Source organism: Lithobates pipiens, unplaced genomic scaffold (genome assembly GCF_037356315.1).
Source record: "Lithobates pipiens isolate NorthernLeopardFrog02 unplaced genomic scaffold, aLitPip1_a1.2 Scaffold_16, whole genome shotgun sequence".
In the NCBI taxonomy this organism is placed as follows: Eukaryota; Metazoa; Chordata; class Amphibia; order Anura; family Ranidae; genus Lithobates; species Lithobates pipiens.
This window is the reverse complement of record NW_027507748.1, coordinates 383,002,253-383,028,339: the sequence shown is the minus strand read 5'-3', so window position 1 is coordinate 383,028,339 and position 26,087 is coordinate 383,002,253. Positions and strand designations below refer to the sequence as shown.

Genomic DNA, 26,087 nt, shown 5'->3' with positions numbered 1-26,087 from the left:
TTGTGCCTTAAAATTAACGTTAGTGTATTGTTTACTGAAATTTTGCATTTCCTAAACTTTTGCGTTAATGTTGTGTGACATAAAAAACTGGAACTACCACTATTTTATTCCCTAGGGTCCTGATCCTGTTTAACAATTCACATTAAAAACAGAGGGTTTCATTTACACACATTTGCAAATATATGCATAAGCCACAGTGCCCATGTTAAGGCTACTCTTTGTACTGTGGTCCTAACTCTCTCCCAAGTTGGAGCACATATACTGTAGCAGTGGATAGATTGAGGGCAGGTGAGCCTAGAGGGATGCCATCCCTCCTTAAAGGCACAGAGAGGCAATTCAACCAATTATACAAAAAAGTGGCAACCGCCCCAACCTACAATTTGCCTTTGCAGTAAAGTGCACATGGAAGGACAGTGCACATCACAGACACAAGATTTCCCAGCATTTTTCTTACCAGCTAGCATTCAAAACAATCAAACTGACCCTGTCTAAGAAGTCACATTAAAAACAGGGGTTTGTTTGCACACATTAGCAACATTTTGTAAACATGGGTACAAGAAAAATCGTAAAAAAAAACTCTGGCAGCAAAAAGGTTAACGATACCTCATCTAAGCACTTTTTATATCTCAAAACGCATAGGACACCTAAATTTTATGTGCTCTCTTGTCCTTTACAGTCACATTAAATGGTTTAACATTCTGCTTGTCATGTTTGATACATTACAAAGATGATAGCTCAAGATCGCGTGTGTTGTCCACAACATCCCCTGCACCACTTTAGACAAGTATTGTGCTGTAAATCTTCCATGTAACACATGAAGTAAACTCATGAATGCAAAAATAATGATTGCTATAATCCCCTGCCTCCTGTTTCATTTATAGATCTGACAACTTAAACTTTATGAAATAGCAGATATGTTTTTTGTCACTAACAATTTGGTAATGACACATTCAAGTTACATTGTTAAATCGGTGTCATTATTTTATCAACAGTATCAGTTTTGGGGGTGATTTTGTTGATTACTTTGTATATATACAATGATGTTGTTCATGTAATCCTGCCTGGCAAATTGTTTATTTTCATTATAATAGTGATTTTTAATTTCTTGCATCCTAGCCCACCTCTGCCATTTAGCAATTAACAATATGAACTAACATAACATGGCAAATCCTGAAAGAGTAACCATTGGGAGGATTTACAAAAACTGGAGTGTGCAGAATCAGCTTTCAGGTTTTATTGTCAAAGACTAATCAAACAAACTGAAGTTAGAAGCTGATTGGTTACCATGCACAGCTGCATCGGATTCTGAGTGCTCCTGTTTTAGTAAATCTCCACCAATATGTTCTACACTGCTCATTTTAAAATAATAACAGCTACCAAGGGTTTCACTAGTCATATAAAACACACATTTTTGACCAAAAGTTTAAATAAACCAATACATTTAAAGTGGAACTCTAGATATATGTACCCAAGCCCTGACCACCATTCAGGCTACTTTCACACTGAGGCGCTTTCCAGGCACTACAGCGCTAAAAATAGTGCCTGTATAGTGCCTGTAAAGCTCCTCTCCTGTGTCTCCAGTCACACTGCAGCAGTGCGCTTGCAGGATGGTCAAAAAAGTCCTGCAAGCCGCATCTTTGCAGTGTTATAGGAGCAGTGTATTCACTGCTCCTAAAATGCCCCTTCCCATTGAAAACAATGGCGGGCATTTTTAACCCTCTTTCGGCCGCTAGCAGGGGTTACAACCGCCCCGCTAGTGGCCAAATGGCGCAGCTAAAATGAAGGTTAAGCAGCACTAAATATAGCGCAGCTTTGCCACCGATGCCCACAACACCCCAGTCTGAAAGTAGCCTCAACCTGGAGGAAAATGGAAGAAGAAAGGGACAGTGCTCGAACATGGAGAGGGGAGTTTGGGCAGGGTTCAGGGTTCCACGGAATGTATTTTTCCTAAGGTAAATTAACAGTTTCAGTAAATCATGTTACAAAAGCTATTTTATTTGTGGTGCGTAAATATATACATATATATATATATATATATATATATATAAATATATATATATATATATGTATGTATATATATATATATATATATATATATATATATATATATATATATATATATATACACAGAGATATACAGTACTGTGCAATATTATGTAATGAAGAAATGCTTTCATAAATATATAAAATATGTTTTTGAAGGGACTTGGCAAGTAGATTGCTCCAAACATCTTGGAGAACTAACCATAGATCTTCTGTGGATGTAGGCTGCCTTAAATCCTTTTCTCTCTTCATGTAATCCCAGACAGACTCAAAGGTGTTGAGATCAGGGCTCTGTGGGGGCTAGCTTATCACTTCCAGGACACATTATTCTTCTTTACGCTGAAGATACTTGTTAATAATGTTGGCTGTAGGTTTGGGTTTGTTGGAGGATGTCCAGCAGTGTCATCAGCACAGAACTGCTGGAAACCATTGGGCTCAGGTTCACCCATCTACTGTTTAGAGAGGTCTCGCCAGAAGTGGTCTTCATGGACCAAAAGCCAAACCTTCAATGTGGAAACAAGCCTAAACAACTTATCTATGCACAAAAACATAGGAAATGGGTTGCAGAAAAATAAGAGCAGCAGGTGCTCTGGACTGATGAGTCAAAATTTAAAAAAATCTGGCTGTAGCAGGAGGTAGTTTGTTCGCCAAAGGGTTGGAAAGCAGTGCAACAATGAGTGTCTGCAGGCAACAGTGAAGCATAATGGTGGTTCCTTACAGGTTTGGGCTGCATTTTTGCAAATGGAATTAGGATTTGGTCAGAATCCTCAATGCTGAGAAATACAGGCAGATACTTACTCATCATGCCATACCGTCAGGTAGGTGTATTACTGGCCCCAAATGTATTCTTCAGTAGAACAATAACCCCAAACATAAAGCCAATGTCATGAAGAACTATCTTCCATGTAAAGAACAAGGAGTCTTGGAAGTGCAGGTTTGGCTCCCACAGAGCTCTGAGCTCAATATCATCGAGTCTGTCTGAGATTAGATGAAGAGACAGAAGGATTTGAGGCAGCCTACATCGATAGAAAATCTGTGGATGTAGGCTGTGATGTTGTTATTGTGTTGGACTACAAAAACTATTCCAATGCAAAAGCAGCAGGCGGGACTTTATATGAGGCACACGGGAGCAGAAGCATAAAATTTGGTAAAAAGCAAGTTTTTAATAAATACAAGTGATCATATATTTACATGTTATTGCACAGTTATACATTAATGTTTTCTATTTCATCAATGTTTACACATTCCAACATGGACTTGATTGCAAACATGCGAAGAACTGAGGTCACGAAACGCGTAGAGCTTTCAACTGCCGTTTTGTGTATATAATTGTCAACAAAGCATGAACGTTCCTTTTATGGTTTTTTTTAAAATGACGCCTCTAATGAGTCATGTATTTATATATAATCTATGCTTATTGAATACTCAGTTCTTCGCATGTTTGCAATCAAGTCCATGTTGGAATGTGTAAACATTGATGAAATAGAAAACATTAATGTATAACTGTGCAATAACATGTAAATATATGATCACTTGTATTTATTAAAAACTTGCTTTTTACCAAATTTTATGCTTCTGCTCCCGTGTGCCTCATATAAAGTCCCGCCTGCTGCTTTCGTCTTTTTTTAATTATTAAATCGGGATGGAGGAGGGGATGTGAACGGCCCCTATTACCTCATTTAAAGTCCCAAATAATTTCTTCTCTTCCTATTCCAATGCAAAGTGCATTGTCATGTTCGGTCATAGTCGCCACAGTAAATTTGTGCCATTCAGTTGCCACTGGAGTGTGCACATGTTCAAAGCAAGTTCCTATAGAGAATAGTGTGCAGTGCTCAGGGAACAAAAACATGAACAAGGTAAAGGGAAAACTGAATGCAACAAAAAAACAGGTTCCTGTTTTATGTTCTCTACAAAACTAAGAATTCTGTTGTGAGAGATTAGCTTTACTTTAATTATGAAGAAGTGAATTCAACATGTTTAGCATGGTTTTCCCAGAGCAAATGAACATTTTCAGTAAATCATGTTGAAAAAGTTGTCTTCGTGTGCTGTTTTAATGGCGTTTATTGCAGAAGGAGTGAAGTATTTTGAACTTTTTACTGATACTTATAATGTTAAACCAAATGGTAATGTCCCAAAGGATGCTGTAGTGAAACAATAAAAATGCATACACCTCAAGTGCCACTTCAACCAGGTGACATTTCTTACACCTGTTAGCCTTCCGGCACCATCCTCTGTTTTTTTATTTATAAAGCCTCTTCCAACAAACATGCACATCCATAAGAATATGCATACATTTTATAAACAATAACGGAAGATTAGAAAAATGCTTTTATTCTCAAGTCATCTAATATCATCCAAAATCAGTTTTAGTAAACATAAAAATTACCAAGGTTCAGATTGCAAATAAAAAAGGAGAAAACATACGATATTCAAATCACAAATTTATCAGAAAACTACAATATTTGTATATATCCCACATTAGTTGCGTTACACACTTATAATATATATATATATATATATATATATATATATATATATATATATGATATGATGATGTAACTCTCTCTATATATATATATATATATATATATATATATATATATGTAGGAAGGCCAGTATGGTGGCCTGAATTTATGGGAGGAGCCCGGAGGGTATTTAACCAGCCCGCTCGCCTGTGGTCTTTGTCGGTTTCCGGTGTGCGGCACTACGTCACTAGGCCGACGGCTCGTGTTTCGTTTCCATTCTGACAAACGTCTCTCTCGTGATTTTCTTTCCCGTTCGTTTTGTACAACGTCGCCGGCTCTGTACAACGTCGCCAGCTCGACTGCCGCAGGTAAGGGTCTCGATTGACCTTCCTGTACTATTTTTAGTGTCGTTAAAACCTGAAATATCGAATCGTTCGTTATGATACCGGTTGTTATCACTCAATACGCTCTAATTTTGCAGCGCCCTTCATTTCACGGGCGTTATTTCGGTAGATATTGCTGGTAGGAAAAAACTGCACTGTTTTAGTACTTGTTATATAGTCTCGTTACCGTGTTCCACAGTCAAAATCGTTGCCAGTCGTGTCTCACGGCACAACGACTCGTACATCTGCCATAGCTGGCTCACGTAGGTCATTTCATCATTTCACTCATTTCTGTCACGCACGGCGCTCCGATTCGAATCCAGTCGCATCCGCTAAATGCGCCGTTTCGTTCTGGTGTGCCCCTACTTGCTCGGCCTCATTTCGGTACATGCTCCAGAGCCCGCTCGTTGTTAAAACGACCCGGGTCTCTGTCATGGGAGTCATTTCACCTCACCTATTACGTTCGAATCGAAACCAGTCGCTTTTCTCAAAACGCACAGGTTCGATCGACGTGTCCCAGTTGCGTTGGCCTCATTTCGGTACATGCTCTAGAGCCCGTTCGTTGACGGTCGCAGGTTGCATCCTCTCCGATTCGTAGCTCTATCATGGGAAACATTTCATTGTCACATAGTACGTTCAGTTCGAATCCGGTCGCATCCCCGTGCATCGATTCGTCCGGACGGCCCCAGGTATTTTTTCGGCCTCATTTCAGTACATGCTCCAGAGTCCCGTTCGTTGTCAGTCGCAATCGCGGCACGACCGGTTCGGGCCTCTGTCATGGCAAACTTTTGTCACTCATTTCACTGTCACCTACCGCGCTCCGATTCGAATCTAGTCGCATCTATGATGCACCGATTCGTTCCGATGTGCCCCAGTTGTTACGGCCTCATTTCAGTACATGCTCCAGAGTCAGGATTCATTGTTGGTTGCAGGTTTCGGTTCTCTGATTCATGTCTCTGTCATGGGAAATCGGTTCACTGTCACGTATCACGCTTCCGATACGAATCCAGTCGCATCGTGCGCTAATTCGTCTCGGCGCGCCCCAGGTATTTCAGCCACATTTCAGTACATGCTCCAGAGCGTACACGGTTAACGGTCAGTCGCAACAGCGGCATGATCGATTCGTGCCTCTGTCATGGCAATCAAAATAATTTCGCCGCCACGTACCGCACTCCGTTTCGAATCCGGTTGCATACGTAATGCACCGATTCGTTACGGTGTGCCCCAGTGCTTTAACCTAATTTCAGTGCATACTCCAGGGTCCGGTTCCTCATCAGTCGCAGTCGCGGCACGATTGACTTATGCCTCTGTCATAACACATATTTCATTAATTTGACCGTCATATACCGTGCCCCGATTCGAGTCAGTCGCATCCGTGAGGCACCGATTTGTTCCGGTGTACTCCAATTGTTTTGTTCCGAATTGGCTCGGTCGCATTTCGTTACATGCTCCACAGTTCATCTCATCACTTTTCGTCTGAAACGTCGGTTATCGCAATCAGCCTATGTCACAGCAAACATTTCACTCATTTACTGCACACTCTTGTCACTTGAGTCTAATCCACTCATACCAACAATACATTGGTTCGCACCCGTCATGTCAGCATTACAGGTATCGTTCGCATGTTGCCTGTCATTCCTCCAAGTCCGACACTCACTATAGATCGATCCTTCGTGCTTCGAATTTCAGCCAAGGGTCTCGATTCGTTCGTTAAAACCTTCACCTCACTACTACTCCCCCTGATAGTCGCACAATCCAATGCATCTTGGTTTCCTTTCATACATCTTACGATCGGTTCCTATCAGGATTTGTTACATATAGTTACAAAGATTCGTGTCAGTTTCATTTTCATACACGCTACAACCCGTTTCAATTCCAGTCGCCCCAGCGGCAAATTGATTCGCACCGGGTTCATCCCGTACTCTCCACAGTCTCTTATATATTAGATTAAATTCATACACTCTAAAACGGGTTTTGTCAGATTAATTTCATGCGATCGGCTCATATAAGATTCGGTTTGTTCGACCGATTCATATCGGATTCATTCCATACACATCCAAGAAACAACTTCTTGCAAATCACTGCTAGCACGCACCCAAGCATACGCTCCCTGCAATCATTGCAACAATGTTTCCAGGCACAGACTTCTTGTAGTCGTTGCAAGCACGCGTTCAAGCATGGACGTCTTGCAATCGTTGCAAACACGCATCCAAGCATAGACTTCTTGCAATCGTTGCAAGTACGCATCCAAGCATAGACTTCTTGCAATTGTTGCAAGCACGCATCCAAGCATAGACTTCTTGCAATCGTTGCAAGCATGCATCCAAGTATAGACTTCTTGCAATCATTGCAAGCACGCATCCAAGCATAGACTTCTTGCAATCGTTGCAAGCACGCATACAAGCATAGACTTCTTGCAATCGTTGCAAACACGCATTCGAGCATAGACTTCTTGCAATCGTTGTAAGCACGCATTCGAGCATAGACCTCTTGCAATCATGGCAAACACGCATTCAAGCATGGACCTCTTGCAATCATTGCAAACACTCATTCAAGCATAGAACTCTTGCAATCATTGCAAGCAGATGTCCAGGCACAAGCTTATTGCAATCATTGCTAGCAGGCAGTTCTGGCTAGCTCAGTAGATTGCTTTAGGAAAGCCTGGATACTTTCCTAAATGTACATTATATAACGGGGTACTTATGTTTATAGGTAAAGTTGATCCAGGGAAAAATCCGATTGCCTCTCGAGGGATCAGGAAGGAATTTTTTCCCCTGCTGTAGCAAATTGGACTATGCTCTGCTGGGGTTTTTTTGCCTTCCTCTGGATCAGCTGTGGGTGTAGAATTGGGTATGTTGGGTTGTGCGATACTTTGTTTATTTGATTTGTGGTTGGACTGGATGGACTTCTGTCTTTTTCGACCTGGCTACCCATGTATCCTACCATAACTCCTTGCTATCGTTGCAAGCACGCATCCTGGCATAACTCCTTACAATCGTTGCAGGCTCGCATCCTGGCATAACTCTTTGCAATCGTTGCAAGCACCTATCCTGGCATGACTCCTTACAACTATGGCAAGCACGCATCCTGGGGAACTCCTTGCAATCGTTGCAGGCACGCATCCTAGCATAACATCTTGCAATCGTTGCAAGCACGCATCTTGGCATAACAGCTAAGCAATCATTGCAGGCACGCATCCTGGCATAACTTCTTACAATCATGGCAAGCACGTATCCTGGTGTAACTCCTTGCAATCGTGGCAGGCACGCGTCCTAGCATAACATCTTGCAATCGTTGCAAGCACGCATCTTGGCATTACATCTTGCAATCGTTGCAAGCACGCATCCAAACACACGTTCGAGCACAACTCCTGCAGTCTTCGCAAAGCACATGCGGTAACACGAATTTCTCAGAGTCACTACGAACACATCTCCAGTGACAAACTCCCGTGCCATTGTCGCAAGCACATGTTTAAACACAACTTTTGCAATCGTGCCAAGGCTCGCGACTTAGCATAACTTCTTGCAATCATTCTTTTGCTAGCACATTCTCAGTGGCCCACAAACTGGCTACACGTTGTTTTCAGCAGCACTTAATTGGCCACTTGTCTTCTGTGGCTTTTCTTACAAGCCATTCACCGTTCCCTGTCTGTCATCTCTCCCTTAGGACAGTTGAGTTCAACTTCCGTCCTGCACCGGGATCGTGTTGACACACGCAACTGGCTTCTTCTTGTTACACAGTCAGGCTATACCTAGCCAGCGTTCAGCATTTCTTATCCTTACAGGACCCGGAGAGCCATCTGTCTTTACGGCCCATGCAGTAAGATCCCCACTACGAGGCATCTAGAGGCATCAGCCCATAGCCAACGGCATACACTCGCCCATCACATCTGCCATCTTTAGGGACACATAAAATCCTCGCACATTCCCCAGTCTAGTCATCCAAGCGGCCATCTACCGGGCCCTTTGTGGTTTTCACGGCCTACCCAGTTTATCGTTAGTAGCACTGGCAGCCAAGTTCTACACAGACACCACCTGACGAATGGTCAAAATCTACAATACGGGCCATCCCCCAGGGTCAATCTTTATGTCACGCCTCCTGGTCTCCCTCTCACGGACGCAGGACCCCTCTTAGATCCTTAATTTAGATGCCGTAGCATTAGCAGTCCTATCTATGTCGGAAGGTTCCTTACTGCATGGATTAGTATAGCGATGTTTATACCATCTACGATGCCCTGTCACCCCTGGTAGTGACGGATGCCGCAGCCTCCACAGGCTTCGCTGCAATTTTTGGCCACCACTGGCTTACAGAACCATGGCATCAGGGATACTCCTAAACCCCGGGTTTACCTGGACTTCCTCCCTCTTCAAGCTATACCCGGTCATGACAGCCTCTCGACTCTGGGGTCATGTCAAGACAGGACAGGCCATGGCTTTCACCACCGACAACTGGGCCCAGGTTGATCTTGTTGATGAAGCTAGGTCAGGACCGCTCTCGGTTAGGTCCTTCTACGCAGCCTACACCTCGACCCCGGTCCATACCGTGGTCACTCTTTAGTATTTGAGCACCCTTGGCAGCATGTTGGCCTGGGTCCCAAGTCACGTCATTGAGAGACTAAGCAGTTGGAACCCTGCCTACCTCGCCCAGTACATCCCCAAGCCTCGTGTGGAAATGGCACAAGCATTCACCAAACTCGCTCATCTAATTAAGCTAAAACGAATAAAACTACACCCCTACCTGAATGTTTTTGCCCCCTTATTTTGGTATACCGACCATCAGACCAGGGCACACTTCAGGTCCATTTCATGTTGTTAATCTTATGGTAAAGTCTATTGGTTCATATCCGTATCGGCCATAGGGCTTCGACCATAAGTAGGAAGGCCAGTATGGTGGCCTGAATTTATGAGAGGAGCCCGGAGGGTATTTAACCAGCCCGCTCGCCTGTGGTCTTTGTCGGTTTCCGGTGCGCGGCACCCACCCTCCCATCCCCTTTTCAGGGCATTTCTCAAATTCATTTCTCTTCACAATATATTAATTTCTAATCTAGGGTATGCCCCCTTATTTTGGTATACCGACCATCAGACCAGGGCACACTTCAGGTCCATTTCATGTTGTTAATCTTATGGTAAAGTCTATTGGTTCATATCCGTATCGGCCATAGGGCTTCGACCATAAATATATATATATATATATATAGGGTTACATAGTTAGTAAGGTTGAATAAAGACTCCAGTCCATCCTGAGTGAGTGTCTACAATTGTCCCTATCCCTGTACACAGCCCACAATCCAAGGTTCACATTCATATACTAGGGCCAATTTTGGACAGAAGCCAGTTAACCTACCTGCATGTCTATGGAGTGTGGGAGGAAACCGGAGTACCTGGAGGAAACCCACGCAGGCACAGGGAGAACATGCAAACTCCAGGCAGGTAGCGTCCTGGTTGGGATTCAAACCAGCGACCCTTTTTACTGCTAGGTGAGAGTGCTAACCGCTACACCACTGTGCCAGTATATAGATATATACATCTATATATATAGCTAGATAGATATGTACCATATTTATTTATTTATATATTTTATTTTCATTTTTTTCCTATTTGCATGCCAAACACTTATTACATACATTTAATAATAAGGAAATACAATGGTATTATTTTCACTGAACTGCTTGACAAAGCTCTGACAGAGTAAAATGCCACTAATATCCTGGTGTCTGAGGAATTGTGTAAGATTGAATTAATCATACTGAGATGCACTGAACATTTTATTATGTGTTACTTACTGCCTTTGGCTATAGAAAGAATGTAATGCAGTATGTTGATTAAACAGTACTTTTTTATTTAAATTTGAACATAAGTCTATATATGCTTTTAAAGACTGGTGATTAAAAGACAAAAGTTTAATGTATCCTTAAGAATGCAATATTTGGAAAATCATTTTGATCCTGCAACTTTACTGATCATACAATGCGGTCTCAGTTACATTAATTTAAAAAGTATTCATTTTTAATATTATTATTACTATTATACAGGATTTATATGGTGCCAACAGTTTGCACAGTGCTTTACAATATAAAGGGAGACAATAAAGCAAAATATTTAAATTTAGGCCTAAATTGTTAAAAAGCAATATATGCCAAGGTACTGCCTGCTGTATCACTGATATTATCTGTTTTATCTGTGTTAATATAAAATACAATTGAATTAATGTGTTTGTACATTGCATTATTGCTTATATATTATACAGAAAGAGCATGAAACTCTGCAGCCACAAATAACAGTGCCATGGAGGTTTTGCAGTAAAAGAGACCTATGAGGGCATATCATTTTTTTAAAAACAGGATAGGATGAAGGTTAAAATGATTTTGAGCTTCAGTTTGTAACAGAACCCATTTGGTCTTGTTTCAGGCAAACAAATTACGAACAAAGACCTTGAGGAATACGCTTAACCCCACATGGAATGAAACGCTAACATATTATGGGATCACAGATGAAGATATGATTCGTAAGACTCTCAGGTAAGCCTGATAATAATAACATCCTCTTTAAATTGGCATATCGATGCAACCAGATTCTGTGTCTAGTTTACTGTAATGAATTTGTAAGTTGAAATTTTGTTTCTGGATAGAAATATATAAATGAAAGTGGGGGAGCAATTATTTTGCCTCACCCACCTATGGGAGTGTGACACATATCAAACAGGGATAAGTCCATAGCAACAGACAGTTTTAAGTATTTCAATTTAATTGGCCTAATATAAGGTCACATGGACATAACTAACTTGGCACAAACTACTGGCACCTATTTAAACAAAAAATCTGCGCAATAGCTGTTAGCAGGCGGTTAGCAACAGAAGAAGAGGCGTCCCACCCTCCCGCCCATTGTCACAGTCCTTATCGTGTGGCATCCGTTCTTTTCTGCTGAAAGGGAGCAGTTTTTTGTTTTAATGGTTATAACTTGAGATTTAATGGCTGAGTTATAGATATAATTGTCATATATATATATATATATATATATATATTTATATTTATTTATATATATATATATATATATATATATATATATATATATATATATATATATTATATATATATATATATATATATATATATATATATATATATATATATATATATATATATATATATATATATATATATATATATATATATATATATATATATATATATATATATATAGAGTATCTCATAAAAGTGAGTACACCCTTCACATTTTTGTAAATATTTTATTGTATCTTTTCATATGACAACACTGAAGAAATTACACTTTGCTACAATGTAAAGTAGTAAGTGTACAGCTTGTATAACAAAGTAAATTTGCTGTCCCCTCAAAATAACTCAACATACATTAATGTTTAAACCACTGGCAACAAAAGTGAGTACACCCCTAAGTGAATATGTCCAATTAGGGCCCAATTAGCATTTTTCCCTCCCCAGTGTCATGTTACATAGTTACATAGTTAGTCAGGCTGAAAAAAGACACAAGTCCATCCAGTTCAAACACAAAAAAAAAAATAAGAATAACAATATCATATAATCCCATATACCCAATTCTATACCCACAGTTGATCCAGAGAAAGGCAAACACCCCAGCAGAGCATAATCCAATTTGCTAAAGCAGGGCAAAAAATTCCTTCCTTATCCCCTGAGAGGCAATCGGATTTTCCCTGGATCAACTTTACCTATAAATGTTAGTACCCAGTTAGATTATGTACACTTAGGAAATAATCCAGGCCCTTCTTAAAGCAATCCACTGAGCAGGCCAGAACCACCTCTGCAGGGAGTCTATTCCACATTTTCACAGCTCTTGCTGTGAAGAAACCTTTCCGTATTTGGAGATGAAATCTCTTTTCCTCTAGACGTAAAGAGTGCCCCCTTGTCCTCTTTGTTGACTGCAAAGTGAATAACTCAACATCAAGTTCACTATATGGACCCCTTATATATTTGTACATGTTGATCATATCCCCCCTTAATCTCCTCTTATCAAGAGAGAATACATTCAGTTCCTCTAATCTTTCCTCATAGCTGAGTTCCTCTATGCCTCTTATCAGTTTGGTTGCCCTTCTCGGCACTTTCTCCAGTTCCCTGATATCCTTTTTGAGAACTGGTGCCCAAAACTGAACTGCATATTACAGATGAGGTCTTACTAATGATTTGAACAGGAACAAAATGTTTTCTCTCTCTCTGGAGTCCATACCTCTCTTAATACAGGAAAGGACTTTGCTCGCTTTGGAAACCGCAGCTTGGCATTGCATGCTATTATTGAGCTTATGAGCTACCAAAACCCCCAGATCCTTTTCCACTATGGATCCCCCCAGTTGTACTCCACCTAAAATGTATGATGCATGCATATTCTTAGCCCCCAAGTGCATAACTTTACATTTATCAACATTAAACCTCATCTGCCACATAGTCACCCAATTAGACAGAGCATTGAGGTCGGCTTGTAAATTGGAGACATCCTGTAAGGACGTTATTCCACTGCATAACTTGGTGTCATCTGCAAAGACAGAAATTTTACTTTTGATCCCAGACCCAATATCATTTAGAAGGATATTAAAAAGTAAGGGTCCCAGCACTGAACCTTGGGGTACACCACAGATAACCTTAGACCATTCAGAGTAAGAATCATTAACCGCTACTCTGAATTCTGTCTTTTAGTCAGTTTTCTATCCATTTACAAACAGATATTTCCAAACCTGTATACTTTACCTTACACGTGAGCCATGTGTGCAGAACTGTATCAAATTCTTTTGCAAAATCCAAGTATACCACATCCACCGCCACCCCTCTGTCCAAGGTTTTACTTACCACCTCATAAAAAGAAGATTTGGGTTTGTCTGACAACTTCTGTCTTTCAAGAATCCATGCTGCCTGTTGCTTAAAATATTTTTTTCCTGCAAGAACTCGTCTATGTGGTCTTTTATTAATCTCTCCAGTATCTTCCCAACTATAGAAGTTAAACTAACTGGTCTATAGTTACTTGGTAAAAACGTTGTTCCCTTTTTAAATATAGGCACCACATTGGCCCTACGCCAATCCAGTGGTACTATTCCTGTCATTAATGTGACTCGTTAGTGTTACAAGGTCTCAGGTGTGATTGGGGAGAAGGTGATAAATTTGGTGTTATCGCTCCCACTAGTCACTGGAAGTTCAACATGGCACCTCATGGCAAACAACTCTCTGTGGATCTTAAAAAAATAATTTTTGCTCTACATAAAGATGGCCTATGCTATAAGAAGATTGCCAAGACCCTGAAACTGAGCTGCAGCACAGTGGCCAAAACCATACAGCGGTTTAACAGGACAAGTTCCACTCAGAACACACCTCGCAATGGTCGACTAAAGTAGTTGAATGCACATGTTCAGCTTCATATCCAGAGGCTGTCTTTGGGAAATAGATGTATGAGTGCTGCCAGCAGAGGTTGAAAGGGAGGGGGTCAGCCTGTAAGTGCTCAGACCATACGCTGCACACTGCATCAAATTGGTCTGCATGGCTGTCATCCCAGAAGAAAGCCTCTTCTAAAGATGATGCACAAGAAATCCCGTAAACAGTTTGCTGAAGACAAGCAGACTAAGGACATGGATTGCTGGAACCATGTGCTGCGGTCTGATGAGACCAAGATACACTTATTTGGTTCAGATGGTGTGAAGTGTGTGTGGTGACAACCAGGTGAGGAGTGTGTCTTGCCTACAGTCAAGCATGGTGGTGGGAGTGTCATGGTCTGGGGCTGCATGAGTGCTGCTGACACTGGGGAGCTACAGTTCATTGAGGGAACCATGAATGCCAACATGTACTGTGACATACATGTTTCCAGACCTAAATGCTTTTTAGCATCTGTGGGGCATCCTCAAATGGAAGGTGGAGGAGCGCAAGGTCTCTACCATCCACCATCTCTGTGATGTCGTCATGAACTCCATGCCCAAGAGAATTAAGGCAGTACTGGAAAATAATGGTGGCCACACAAAATATTGGCACGTTGGGCCCAATTTGAACATTTTCACTTAGTGGTGTACTCACTTTTATTGCCAGCGGTTTAGACATTAATGGCTGTGTGTTGAGTTATTTTGAGGGGGCAGCAAATTTACATTGTTATACAAGCTGTACACTCACTACTTTACATTGTAGCAAAGTGTCATTTCTTCAGTGCCGTCACATGAAAAGATATAATTTAAAAAAAAATTGAAATTGGAGGGGTGTACTCACTTTTGTGAGAGACTGTTTTATATTTTAGTTTGGTATGAAATAGTTGGTCAGAAGGCAAGACTGTTGTATACAGGTATGTGTTATGAAATTGGATTGTAAGATCAAATTAATAATTTTATTGACTAATAAAGGGCCACGGCCAATTTAGATCTAGTAAAAGTATGTTTAGTGTTTTATTATCACTAATATGTTATTGTTGAAGTGTATTATTATTAATTTGATAAATTGGTACTGTATACGATCCCATAGCCATTGCTGGTTTTATATTATAATGTCATTGTCAGGGCTTTTAGGATTATTATTGCTTTACTCTCTAATAAGCTGCAGACTGGTTGAGTATGGGCAAACATCCATTCCAGTTTAGCTGCTGGATTATTAACAGACCAAAATCTTATGACTGCATGCAGCCAGTGTTCTATGCATAGGCTGCGTCTTTCTGGGTAGGTAGATATATTTTATTGTCCAGCAGACCACATAATAAGCTATAATGTTGATTTCTTGCCAACAGACTTGTTGTTAGAAATAACTATATTTATGGCAGTGGAATAATTTCCTTTCACTTGCCTAGTCAACAGAATAAGGCAAATAATCTCATTGCAGATAAAGGCAGTCCCCGAGTTACAAACATCAAACTTACGTACAACTCTTACAAACAGAGGGAGACAACAGGAAGTGAGAGGAAATCTACCCCTAGGAAGGGCAATTCACTCCTGTAAGACTCACCATGAAAAAAGGTGTCTGCACTGAAACTTTAGCACCAATCCTTGTTTCCACAACAACCCAACATTTTCCAAATGCAATTGTCACAGGAACAAAAAGTGAGGTCAAATCTTCTCAACAGGGGCACAGACAGCAAATCAAATATTCAGGGATGTTAACCCTTCCCTATCTAAAAACCTTAATCACTTCCTGACCGACTCCTGTACGCTTACGGTAACAGGATGGCTCTCCTGCGTGAATCACGGTATACATACGGCAGCTTCTTTAAGAGCCATAGTGGGGGCGCACACACCCCGGCTGCACAGCGGGAAACCCGATGCACGTGGCCACCCGCGATCTCGGGCCCGAAGCCAGAATGGGGATTTGTATGTGTAAACACATTGTCTGTTCCTATTAAGTAGGAACAACTATCTGGCTCCTCCTCTAGTCAGTCACATCCCCTCACACTTAGAAACACACCTAGGGAACACATTTAACCCCTGGATCACCCCCTAGTGTTAACCCCTTCCCTGCCAGTGACATTTACACAGTAATCAATGCATTTTTATAGCACTGATTGCTGTTTAAATGTCAGTGGTCCCAAAAAAGTGTCAAAAGTGCCCGATCTGTCCACCGCAATGTTGCAGTCCCATAAAAAATTGCAGATCTCTGCCATTAGTAAAAAAAAATAATAATAATAATAAAACTCTATTCCCTATTTTGACGCTATAAATTGTGCACAAACCAATCAATATACGCTTATTGTGAATTTTTTTACCAAAAATATGTAGAAGAATACATATTGGACTCAACTGATGAAGAAATTTGTTTTTTTTAAAACATTTTTGGGGATATTTATTATAGCAAAAAGTAAAAAAAAATGTTAAAAATTGTTGCACTTTTTGTGTTTATAGTGTAAAAAATTAAATCCGAAGAGGTGATCAAATAACACCAAAAGAAAGCTCTATTTGTGAGAAAAAAGGACGTTAAGTTTATTTGGGTACAATGTCGTACGACCGCGCAATTGTCAGTTAAAGCAACGCAGTGTTGTATCGCAAAAAATGCTCTGGTCATTAATGGGCTAAAGTGGTGAAAACATTTTTTTTTTTTGGCTGAAGTTACGCTTAAAAAATTTACTTGTTGCAAATAAATTCAACTTAAGAGCAAATCTACAGAGCCTATCTTGTTTGTAACCTGGGGACTACCTGTAAAAGAAGTTTGATCAATGTTCTTTCCCAATATAGTGAACATTTAGAAAGAAAAAGAAGTTATGAAATACTGTATATGATGCTCAAAGATAGATTTACTTATCTAATCTTCATTTGTATCTTGTGACCTTGTTTCAAGCTCTCCTGATGATGACAGGCAAAAAGCTGAATTATTAATTTACCTACAGGCTGTACTAACTGTGATATTGTGTACATGCTAGATGAACACATATCCTGCAAAATGGGAAACATTTATTTTTTTGTTCAAGATTTTATCAGCTTTGCTGTTGCTTTCGAAATCATCAGCCATAACACTTACCTAGTGTCACCTACAATGGGGTTTATTGAACATGTTAAAGGCCAATTGTAGCTTTCCTTTTAAAAAAAAAATAGTTCAAACATGTATAAAAAATGGAAATGTAATAAAAAATAATTAAATTTAAAGCAGAATAAAACTTAAAAGTTCTTAGATGCGATGGTTGTATTACTCTCCTTTTTTAGGCTTTCTTTCTTTTATCTACATCTGATGATCCAGCCAATAAGTCTGTTGTTTTTCAACAGAAAAGCTCTCTTGCAGTTACAGGGATGAGACAAGTCATTTAACACTAGTAGGGGTGCCTTAAATTATCAGTTTTTTTATGTAATATTTTTAATGTAAAAAATACTATTTGCTGTAACTGATTATAAAGTATCAGCCGGAGTTCAGCTTCAGTTTGCTGGTGCATTTAAATCTGCTAGTATATGTAGCTTTCCACCCTAGACTGAGAAAGCTGCCGTCCAAATCTGCCCTCTTGTGCTCCTTCATCCAGAGTGGCGTCTGTATAATATAGGAGGAGTGTAACTTACCAGATCACCAAGGGAAAAGAAAACCCTAAGCCCTTGTACACATTCCGTCGGAATGTCCGACCGTGTGTACAAGGGCTAAGACCACTTTCACACTGAGGCGCTTCTAAACTGCCAGTAAAACACTGAGAACTTTTAAAGAGCTTTTCACCGCCCTGCCAGGGCACTGCCCCAGTGTGAAAGCATTTATTGATTTTAATTGAAATCGTTTTTTGTGAGCTTTTCATTTGTTTTTTTTTAGCGTGAAAGCGCTTGAAAAGCACCTCAGTTTGAAAGGGTTCTTAGAAAAGAAAACGAATGCAGCCATTACATCTAATTATTGGTAAGCTGCAATATATGACATTTTTGATTTGGGGGTTAACCCTTTTGCTGCCAGGGCTGTTTTTGTAAACATGCTTACCAACCACCTCACGCCAATATACGTCAGCAGAAGGGCTCGTACAGGCAAACTAATGTACCTGTACATGGCCCTTTAAGAGGCAGCCAGCGGCCTAACGCGCGCCCGCGGCAAGCTCTGATTGCTGTATAAATGACAATGGTCCCAAAAATGTGTCAAAAATGTCTACCATAATGACGCGATAAAAAATCGCTGATTGCCGCCATTACTAGTAAAACAATAAAAAAATTAATAAAACTGAATAAAAATGCCATAAAACTATCCCCTATTTTGTAAACGCTATAACTTTTGCGCAAACCAATCAATAAATGCTTATTACATTTTTTTTTAACAAAAATATGTAGAAGAATATGTGTCGGTCTAAACTGAGGAAAAAATTTTTTTTTATATATTTTTGGGGTATATTTATTATAGCAAAATGTAAACAATAATGCATATTTTGCAAAATTGTTGCTTTTTTTTGTTTATAGCGCAAAAAATAAAAACCGCAGAGGCGATAAAATACCACCAAAAGACAGCTCTATTTGTGGGAAAAAAAGGACGTCAATTTTGTTTGGGAGTCACATCGCACAACTGCGCAATTGTCAGTTAAATCAAAGCAGTGCCGAATCGCAAAAAGTGTTCTGGTCAGGAAGGGGGTAAATTCTTCCGGGGCTGAAGTGGTTAAAAAATAATTTTAGATCCAAAGATTAGTTTAAACTCCCATACATTATATACTTTATGAAAGCAGACATTCTGGAGAATAAAATAGTGGTAGCTCCAGTTTTTTTTAATGCACATAATATTTGCAAAACAGTTTATCAAGTTCAAATTTTCTGTAAAAAATACACTAAAGTTCATTTTGAGGCACACAGATGAAATACGTAATGCAATTTTCTGTAAACTATAGAACAGGGGTGTCCAAACTTTTTTCAAAGAGGGCCAGATTCGATGAAGTGAACATGTGTGAGGGCTGACCATTTTGCCTGACATTCTTTGAACCATTAAAATTCGGTCATTCGAGCACTCATACCTGGCCCAACAAAAATTCTCGTGCCTTTGTCGCGCTCGTTTGCCTGACACACAGACGAATGCTCTGTTCTTTAGGGATACCGTTAAGTCTTAATGGTACCCCACACATTGGAAACATGGGGTGCTTTTGGTGCAGCGCAATTAAAAAAAAAAAAAAGCTCTGGGACTTCTTTCCCTGCATTTTTGTGGGTATGGAAGCCCATTGAAATGCATGGGCTGCCCTACACACAGCATGCAGCCATGCAGATGTGAACCAAGGGCTTATTGGAGGGGCAGTAAAACTACATGGTTAAGCTGTTTTTACCACCCCCAACTTCTCCCCCTTTAGCTGCAGAGGGAGCAGCTGGGGGTGTACACATGCTGTGGCTGCAGCTGGAGGTATGCTCAGGGTGAATGGGCCTGCACTGCAACTACCCCGCAACTGTGTAGACTGCACAGTTGCGGTATAGTGATGCTACATTTACGGGCTTAAAACAGGTGGTGAGGAGGCAACATAATGCCTCTTTACCACCTTTCAAATGCCTCTGAAAAGCGATCTGTATATGGATTGCTTTTCAGAGGAGCAGCAATCCTGGCTGCTATCACACACACAAGCACCACAAAAGCAGTTCTGATGGTACAAGAATGGGGGGGGGATCTGGATTAAAAGTAACACACATGCATACACATACACACAGACATACACACATACAGACACATGCATACACATACAGACACATGCATATACTTACATACATACAGACACATGCACACACACACATACAGACACATGCACACACATACATACATACAGACATACACGCACATACATACACGCACATACAGACATACATACATACACACACACACACACACACATACATGCACACAGATACATACAGACACACATGCTGCACACACATACAAACACACATACATGCACACACATACAGACAGACATACACGCACATACATACAGACACACATGCACATACGCATACATACAGACATACATGGACACACACACACATGCAATCATACATGCACAGACACACACACACATGCACATACAGACACACATACACACACACACACATACATACAGACAGACATGCACACACACACACATATAGACACACATGCACACACATACATACAGACATGCACACACATGCACAGACACACATACATACAGACACACATGCACACACACACACATACACACATGCACACATACATACATACATACATACAGACACACATGCACACACATGCATACAGACAGACATGCACACACATACATACATACATACAGACATGCACACACACACATACAGACAGACATGCACACACACACACATACAGACACACATGCACACATACACATACAGACACACATGCACATACATACAGACAGACATGCACACATATACATACAGACACACATGCACACATACAGACACACATGTACACACATACATACATACAGACACACATGCACATAAATAAAGCCTTTTTAAAACGAATCTAGCTTGTAGTACAGTACCTTTCCATTCCATTTCCTCATTCAGCCGGGTACTGCACTGTAGGGGGAAGCAGAGAGCACAGCACACTCCTCTGCACTTTACTTTCACTTTTGAAGCCGACGGAGCTTCACACAGTGCCGGGGATCGGCTCATTTGACAGCCCTGATCCCGCAGCACACCAGGCGGGCCGTTCAAAACCGGACTGCGGGCCGCGATTGGCCCGCGGGCCGGACTTTGGACATGCCTGCTATAGAAGATATGGTTGTGCTGCGTCAAGTTTAAAAATTGTAGGCATCCATTAAAATGATAAACTTCAATTCCCCAATATTTTACATAGGCGACACTAGGGTGTGTTTGTGTTGATATGTGCATATATGTGGAGGTGGGGCAAGCTCAAAATTTGGGGGGGTGGGGGGAGGGGGTGAAGTACTTTATTTTGAATAAAAACTTTATTTATTGATATAGCACATAGGAGATTTTTTGTTTTGTTTCCAAGCTTCAAGATCATTCAGATGAATAGGAGTAGGATATAAATGGAATCCCAAAGTGGAATAGAATACAAATACACTAAGAGCACTAAATTAATTGAATTAATTGTTCAAGTGCGGCTTCCTATTACCTATTTTGCCTAAATATTGAGTTGTACAGAGATTTGCCAATCAGATTGCATAGTGCATAGTGCATGACCATTTTAAGTGGCAAATTTGGAATGTAGATGTGCCATGACCCACTTGTATTTTCCTAACAATATTTATTGGGCATTATACAAGGCAAATGAAAAAACACCTTTTTTCAAGACATGCTAGATTGAGCAGGAATCTTCAAACTACGGCTCTCCAGCTGTTGCGGAACTACACATCCCATGAGGCATTGTAAAACTCTGACATTCACAGACATGACTAGGCATGATGGGAATTGTAGTTCCTGAACAACTGGAGGGCCGTAGTTTGAAGACCCCTGTACTAGATCATTATTATGCCTCCAGAATTGAGAGTGTAGCATCTACCCAACTTCTCCCTGCTGGTGAACATATCTATATATACACACACTGAAGCAGGAAGCAATATACATTGGCCCAGAAGGGAATCTGTACAAAGGAAGTAGGTGTGTGTTGTAAGGCTAAATCATTTAGATATAAACACATGGCCCACACAAACACCACCCCATGTAAAAATAAATAAATAAATTATCTTAATTTGCAAATAAAGATCATCTCTTACTCAGAGAACATAAGTGTAAATTTTAAAATAATTGGCAGATGAAAAGCTTCACATATGTGTATTTTAATGTTTAGCTGTATACCTGGACTTTTGTTCTACACAGGCTAGAAAAGGTCAGACGGAATAATTTCATCGGATATTACGATTGTGCGTAGGCTTCATCTGACTTTTTTCTTCAAAAATTCTGATGGACCTAGAAATAGAACGCGTTTTATATCTTTCCGACGGAATCAATTCCTATCGGGAAAACCATTCATTGATATGCTATTCCAACGGACCAAATACAACGCAAGGGCAGCTATTGGCTACTGGCTATTAAACTTCCTTCTTCCCTCTGAACTCCCGTCGTACGTCATCGCGTTCAAAACAAACTGACTTTGGTGTGATCGTATGTAGGCAAGTCTGTGCGGTCGGAACTCCGTCGGAAAGACCGTCAGAGTTTATTCTGACGGAAAGTCCAATCGAGTGTACGCAGCATTAGTGTTAAAAGGTATGTATCTAAGACCCCTTTCACATTGGGATGCTTTTCAGGCATTTTAGTGCTAAAAATAGTGTAATTTGCAGTGCGCGAGTGGTGTTAAAAGCACCCCGCTAGCGGCCGAAAAGAGCCTCTATAACAGCGGTAAAGCGCCACTAAAACAAATGCCCCCCCACTCCAGTGTGAACGTAGCCTAAAGCCACGTACACATGATCAAACAATCCGGTGGAAAAGTCCGGTGGACTCAAGTCCGCTGGACAATCCGCCCGTGTGTAGGCTCCGGCGGACTTTTTTACCCAAAAGTCCGGCGGACTAAGAAAGTAGTTTTGCACCTAAATATGTCTTCTGGACTCCCATTTCTATGGACAATACGGCCGTGTGTGTGCTAGTCCATCGTACTTTTGAAATGAATGGACTTTTCCCGCCCGGAGAAAAGTCCGCTCATTTTGAGCGTGGCTTTTTGAGCCAGGTAGTCAGGACCAGCGAAGGAGGCGTCGCTGGCCCCGTCACCTGATATGGAGTTAAAGGGGAAGCCCTACGCCAAAAAAACGGTGTGGGGGTCCCCCCCTAGGTCCATATCAGACCCTTATCCGAGCACACAACCCGGCCGGTTAGGAAAGGGGGTGGGGACAAGCAAGCGCCCCCCCCTCCTGAGCCGTACCAGGCCGCGTGCCCTCAACATGGGGGGGTGCTTTGGGGAAGGGGGGGCCACTCGCTCCCCCCACCCCAAAGCACCTTTTCCCCATGTTGATGAGGACAAGGGACTCTTCCCGGCAACCCTGGCCTTTGGTTGTCGGGGTCTGTGGGCGGGGGGCTTATCGGAATCCGGGAGCCCCCTTTAATAAGGCGGCCCTGGATACCGGCCCCCCACCATATGTGAATGAGTATGGGATACAATGTACCCCTACCCATTCACCTGTGAAAAAAATGTAAAAAAAAACAACACACAAGGGTTAAAATAGTTTATTGCACAGCTCCGGGGGGTCTTCTCGCCGGACTCCTCATCTTCTGCTAGCTCTTTTACTAGCGGAGGAGCCCGGCTTTCTTCTTTGCCGCCGCCCTCTTCTTCTTTGGGGGTCTTGTTCCCCTCTTCGGGGGTCTTGTCCCCCTCTTCGTTCTTTTTGCCGGGCCACCGCTTCTAGCTCTTTTACCAGCGGTGGCCCGGTCTTCTGTCGCTGTCGCCGTCGCCATCTTCTGTTCTTCTGTTCTTCTCTTCTTGAGCTGTTGCCTCGTCGCTGTCTCTGGTCACAATGACAGGCACGCGGCGTGCGACGACTTATATAGGGACATCGCCGGATGATGTCCCCGCCCATTATGATATCACAGTCCCAGCATCCTTTGTCCAACTGTCGTTCGGACAGTCCGGTGGTTTGACCGCCGGACTAAGTCCACCGGATAGTCTGATCGTGTGTACGTGGCATAAGAGACCTCAAAGAGGTGCTTGTGTTTATTTCCTGAAAACCATTGTACAGACCTCGAGCATTGCAAATTCATGAAAGTCATTCATTTTTTTAATCCACTTAGCATTTGATACCTCATGAAAGATTTTGCTTTTTTATCACAATAGCTATCAATCATTCATGAACTGGTGGTCTAGGCTTTCTATTTATCTTGTCGTGAATGTTAAGACTTTGGTTCAAGTATAATTTTTCTGGGAACTAAGTTACATATCATATGTTTGTCTATTTTCTAATCCTTCTACAAGAGGTAACTCATTACGATGTCAGACCTTGTGCAGTATTACTGCCCTCGCTAGCAATGAATGGGTCAGCACAGGTGGCAGTCAATTTAGGAAAGATTAATCTGATCCATATTTTTGTTGATTCACTCTCTCCTTCTCCTACATTTCTCATTAATGTCACACTCATGGTTGACACTGCCAGTAAAACCTTCTGTTGTTTTATATGGTGTTGAATAATTGATGTGTCATTTTTTTCTGAAAAGATTAAAAAACCATAGGGCTATTTTTTAACCTGTATTGTAAAGCTCCAAAGTGTATAAACTAAAACTGGATAAGTATTCCGAAATGCTGTTCCTAGTGCTGTGTTATTTAAAGAACACCCAACACTAAAAACCACACTCTCATAACAAACCTAGGGTTATAAATCATCACACCTGGGTGCTCAAATTTGTTTTCACACAGCAGTCTTTTTTTGTTTTTGCAGGGCTTACTGTTCTCTGTAGTCAGTTCCTATCTGTTTGGAGGCTGAACCAAACCAAACATAGATGAAAGGGAAAAGAACAGACTTCATTATTGCTTAAACATTCCAGAAATCTGAAGGTCTCCAAAGTCAACACAGTACTGTTGAGTATAATGAGGTGGCAGTGTCGGGAGGCTTCTCCTGAAAATTCACTGTGATCTCCATCGTTTTGAGTGTGTTGAGTTCTAGGTTGTGACGACTGCACCACAGGACCAGGACTTAACGCCACGTATCGCCATCTCTGATAAGACCAATGACGATTTCATCATCATATTGTAACACCTTAACAAATGAGATCCCTGAGGTGCAGACATTGGTATATAGGGAAAAGTTTGGTGGGGAGAACACACACCCTTGGGGAGCACTGTCTGGATGGTTTATATGATTATCTCTAGCCTCACATGCTGCTTCCTGCCTATCAGGAAATCCGGTCAGTAATCCACTGACAGGTAAAGGTAAGCACAGTTAGCTGGGTGAGTTTGGAGCTAAAGACTTCTGGAGTGATAGTGCTGAATTCCTGTTTATTTCAACCACCCCATTTAGCTGAAGTGTGGCCCCTGATCATCCTTCACCCACCATAACTACCTCATTAACTGTCTGCACGGTAATCAATGAACCTCTCTCAAGTTTGTCAGTTTCCTTCAGTGTTGCATTTTGCACCTTCAAATTTCTAGTGTAAGATTTACACACTTCTGTTTACAAAGAGGTTCACCCTCGAACTGTTACTCCAGTTGTGCCTATATGTGACTCTTAGGTTTTTTTCCTTAGGTTTACTTATGTACAGTGATGACCAAAAATATTGACACCCCTGCATTTCTGTCAGATAATGCACCACTTTGGTCAGAAAATTGTTGCAATTACAAATGTTTAGGCGTTCTCATGTTTATTTAATTTGTTTGTATTAGTATAACACAAAAAAGGGTAGAGACAAAAAGCCAAAGCTGACACATTCTACGCAAAACTCCAAAAATAGACTGAACAAGATTATTGGCACCTGCTCAAAAGTGTAAAAATAATTGCATTTCCAAGTTTGTGTTGCTCTTGTACTTTGTAATTAAACTCACCTGTATCAATTAACAGGTGCTGACAATATATAAATCACACTGGCAACCTGTTAAAATGGTGACAAATTTACTTAACCTTTCTGTTGTGTGTCTCTGTGTGCCAAGAGAAAGAGCAGCAAAGAATTGTCTGAGGATTTTGGAACAAAACTTGTGAAAAAACATGGACAATATCAAGGTTACAAGTCCATCTCCAGGGATCTTAAAGAGGAGCTGCACAAAAAAAAAAAATATTAAAAGCCAGCAGCTACTAATATTGCAGCTGCTGACTTTTAATAATATCACACTTACCTGTCCCAGGTTCCAGCGATGTCGGCGGCAGATGACGAGCGATCGCTCGTCTCGCTG

General features: G+C 41.1%; 1 protein-coding gene across 3 annotated transcripts in view; it reads left to right on the top strand.

Moving 5' to 3' along the window:
• The window catches only part of DOC2B (double C2 domain beta), an 824,332-nt gene that overhangs the window by 441,458 nt on the left and 356,787 nt on the right, over nt 1-26,087 (top strand). For all 3 annotated transcript variants that reach the window (XR_013274551.1, XM_077482237.1, XM_077482236.1), the window contains one exon: nt 11,299-11,408. Coding sequence is in view for 2 of the 3 variants with exons in the window: in XM_077482237.1 (XP_077338363.1) it covers nt 11,299-11,408 (110 nt within the window). In the remaining variant the exon portion in view is untranslated. The remainder of the gene's footprint in view (nt 1-11,298; nt 11,409-26,087) is intronic.